Below are 1,075 nucleotides of genomic sequence, written 5' to 3'. Positions count from 1 at the left end.
GCGTGATGCAGAAGATTGGAGGCCAGGCGTTTTGTTTTGCGGCTCCGACCTAGTTGTCACTGCGGGTCTGCCTTCACGTTGACTTGGTGATGTGTTGAATCTCCTTTTTTTCTGAACTGATATCAGCTACCTCAACTGCATATCTATACGCACTGCTGAGAAGTTTCGGGTTGGAGAGGCTGCAAGGTGCAGTGTTTGGTTCTCTCAGGAGGAGTTGAGGGCGGCCGGATCGATGTGTGGAGAGTCTCGGACTTTCTACCCCCATCCAAGTACTTCGGAAACTCCCAAAGGAGTGGGGAGGCCGTTGCTGAGGCAGGCAAAATGGGAAATGCTACCACCACTGGCACTTTTTGTCGGTGTCAGTGCAGCAGTAGCTGCAGCAGCTGTTGCTGCTCTTTGAATAAAAGCACTTTCACGGCATTCGGCCGTCTAATGCAATATTCAAACCCTGCAGTGGGAGCAGAAGTCGGCACACCGCTGCGCAAGCTGTTGAGCGCTGCATCAAACGATGAAAGAGAAGTGGTCTTCGTTAGCCTTCGCTCTGTCACTTTATGGCGGATAATCCCAGTTGATAGCACACTTGCAGATGCCTGCAGCAGAAGCAGTGAGCCCACTAGGCTGATGCTTCTTTGTCGTTTCCTAAACAACGCACAGCGGTGCACTTTGGCTAGCGGCTTCCAGCGGATGAGTAAATGTCTTCATCCTGGCAGGTTTTGAGAGGTATATCGCGGTTTCTTGCTCTCCCACTTCCCCCTCTGTTTTCTCTCTGTTTTTCTTTTTAGGAGGACCACTTGGGGCAGAAGGCCTGCAACTTCAGTTTCAGCACGCCAAGCAGCCCAAACGGCTGCTAGCGGATCCTCTTGAAAATTACACAACTGCCTGCCTCACACGTCGAGCCAAGGGAAGCCCCCGCCTTCTACTGGTGGCCTCTGACCGCGTCAGCCAAAAGCACTTCACATTAAACTCAGCAGCTCATGGAGGCCACTTGTATTCACTTCCTGAATGACAGGCATGCCGGCCGGTCTTGCATGGAACGGAACAGATTGTTTGAAATAGAAGGCAAGAGAAAAGCCTT

At 51.8% G+C, this 1,075-nt stretch overlaps 1 protein-coding gene across 1 annotated transcript in view; it reads left to right on the top strand.

Moving 5' to 3' along the window:
* EMH_0072260 (WD domain, G-beta repeat-containing protein, putative) overlaps positions 1-1,075 on the top strand; it is a gene marked incomplete at both ends in the record, with an annotated part of 5,089 nt that overhangs the window by 1,496 nt on the left and 2,518 nt on the right. The window contains 2 exons of the mRNA XM_013499188.1: positions 209-343; positions 783-937. Coding sequence (XP_013354642.1) covers positions 209-343; positions 783-937 — 290 coding nt within the window. The remainder of the gene's footprint in view (positions 1-208; positions 344-782; positions 938-1,075) is intronic.

Source organism: Eimeria mitis, genomic scaffold, assembly GCF_000499745.2.
Source record: "Eimeria mitis Houghton genomic scaffold, Emh_scaff4075, whole genome shotgun sequence".
Taxonomy (NCBI): domain Eukaryota; phylum Apicomplexa; class Conoidasida; order Eucoccidiorida; family Eimeriidae; genus Eimeria; species Eimeria mitis.
This window is presented reverse-complemented; position numbering and strand designations above follow the sequence as displayed.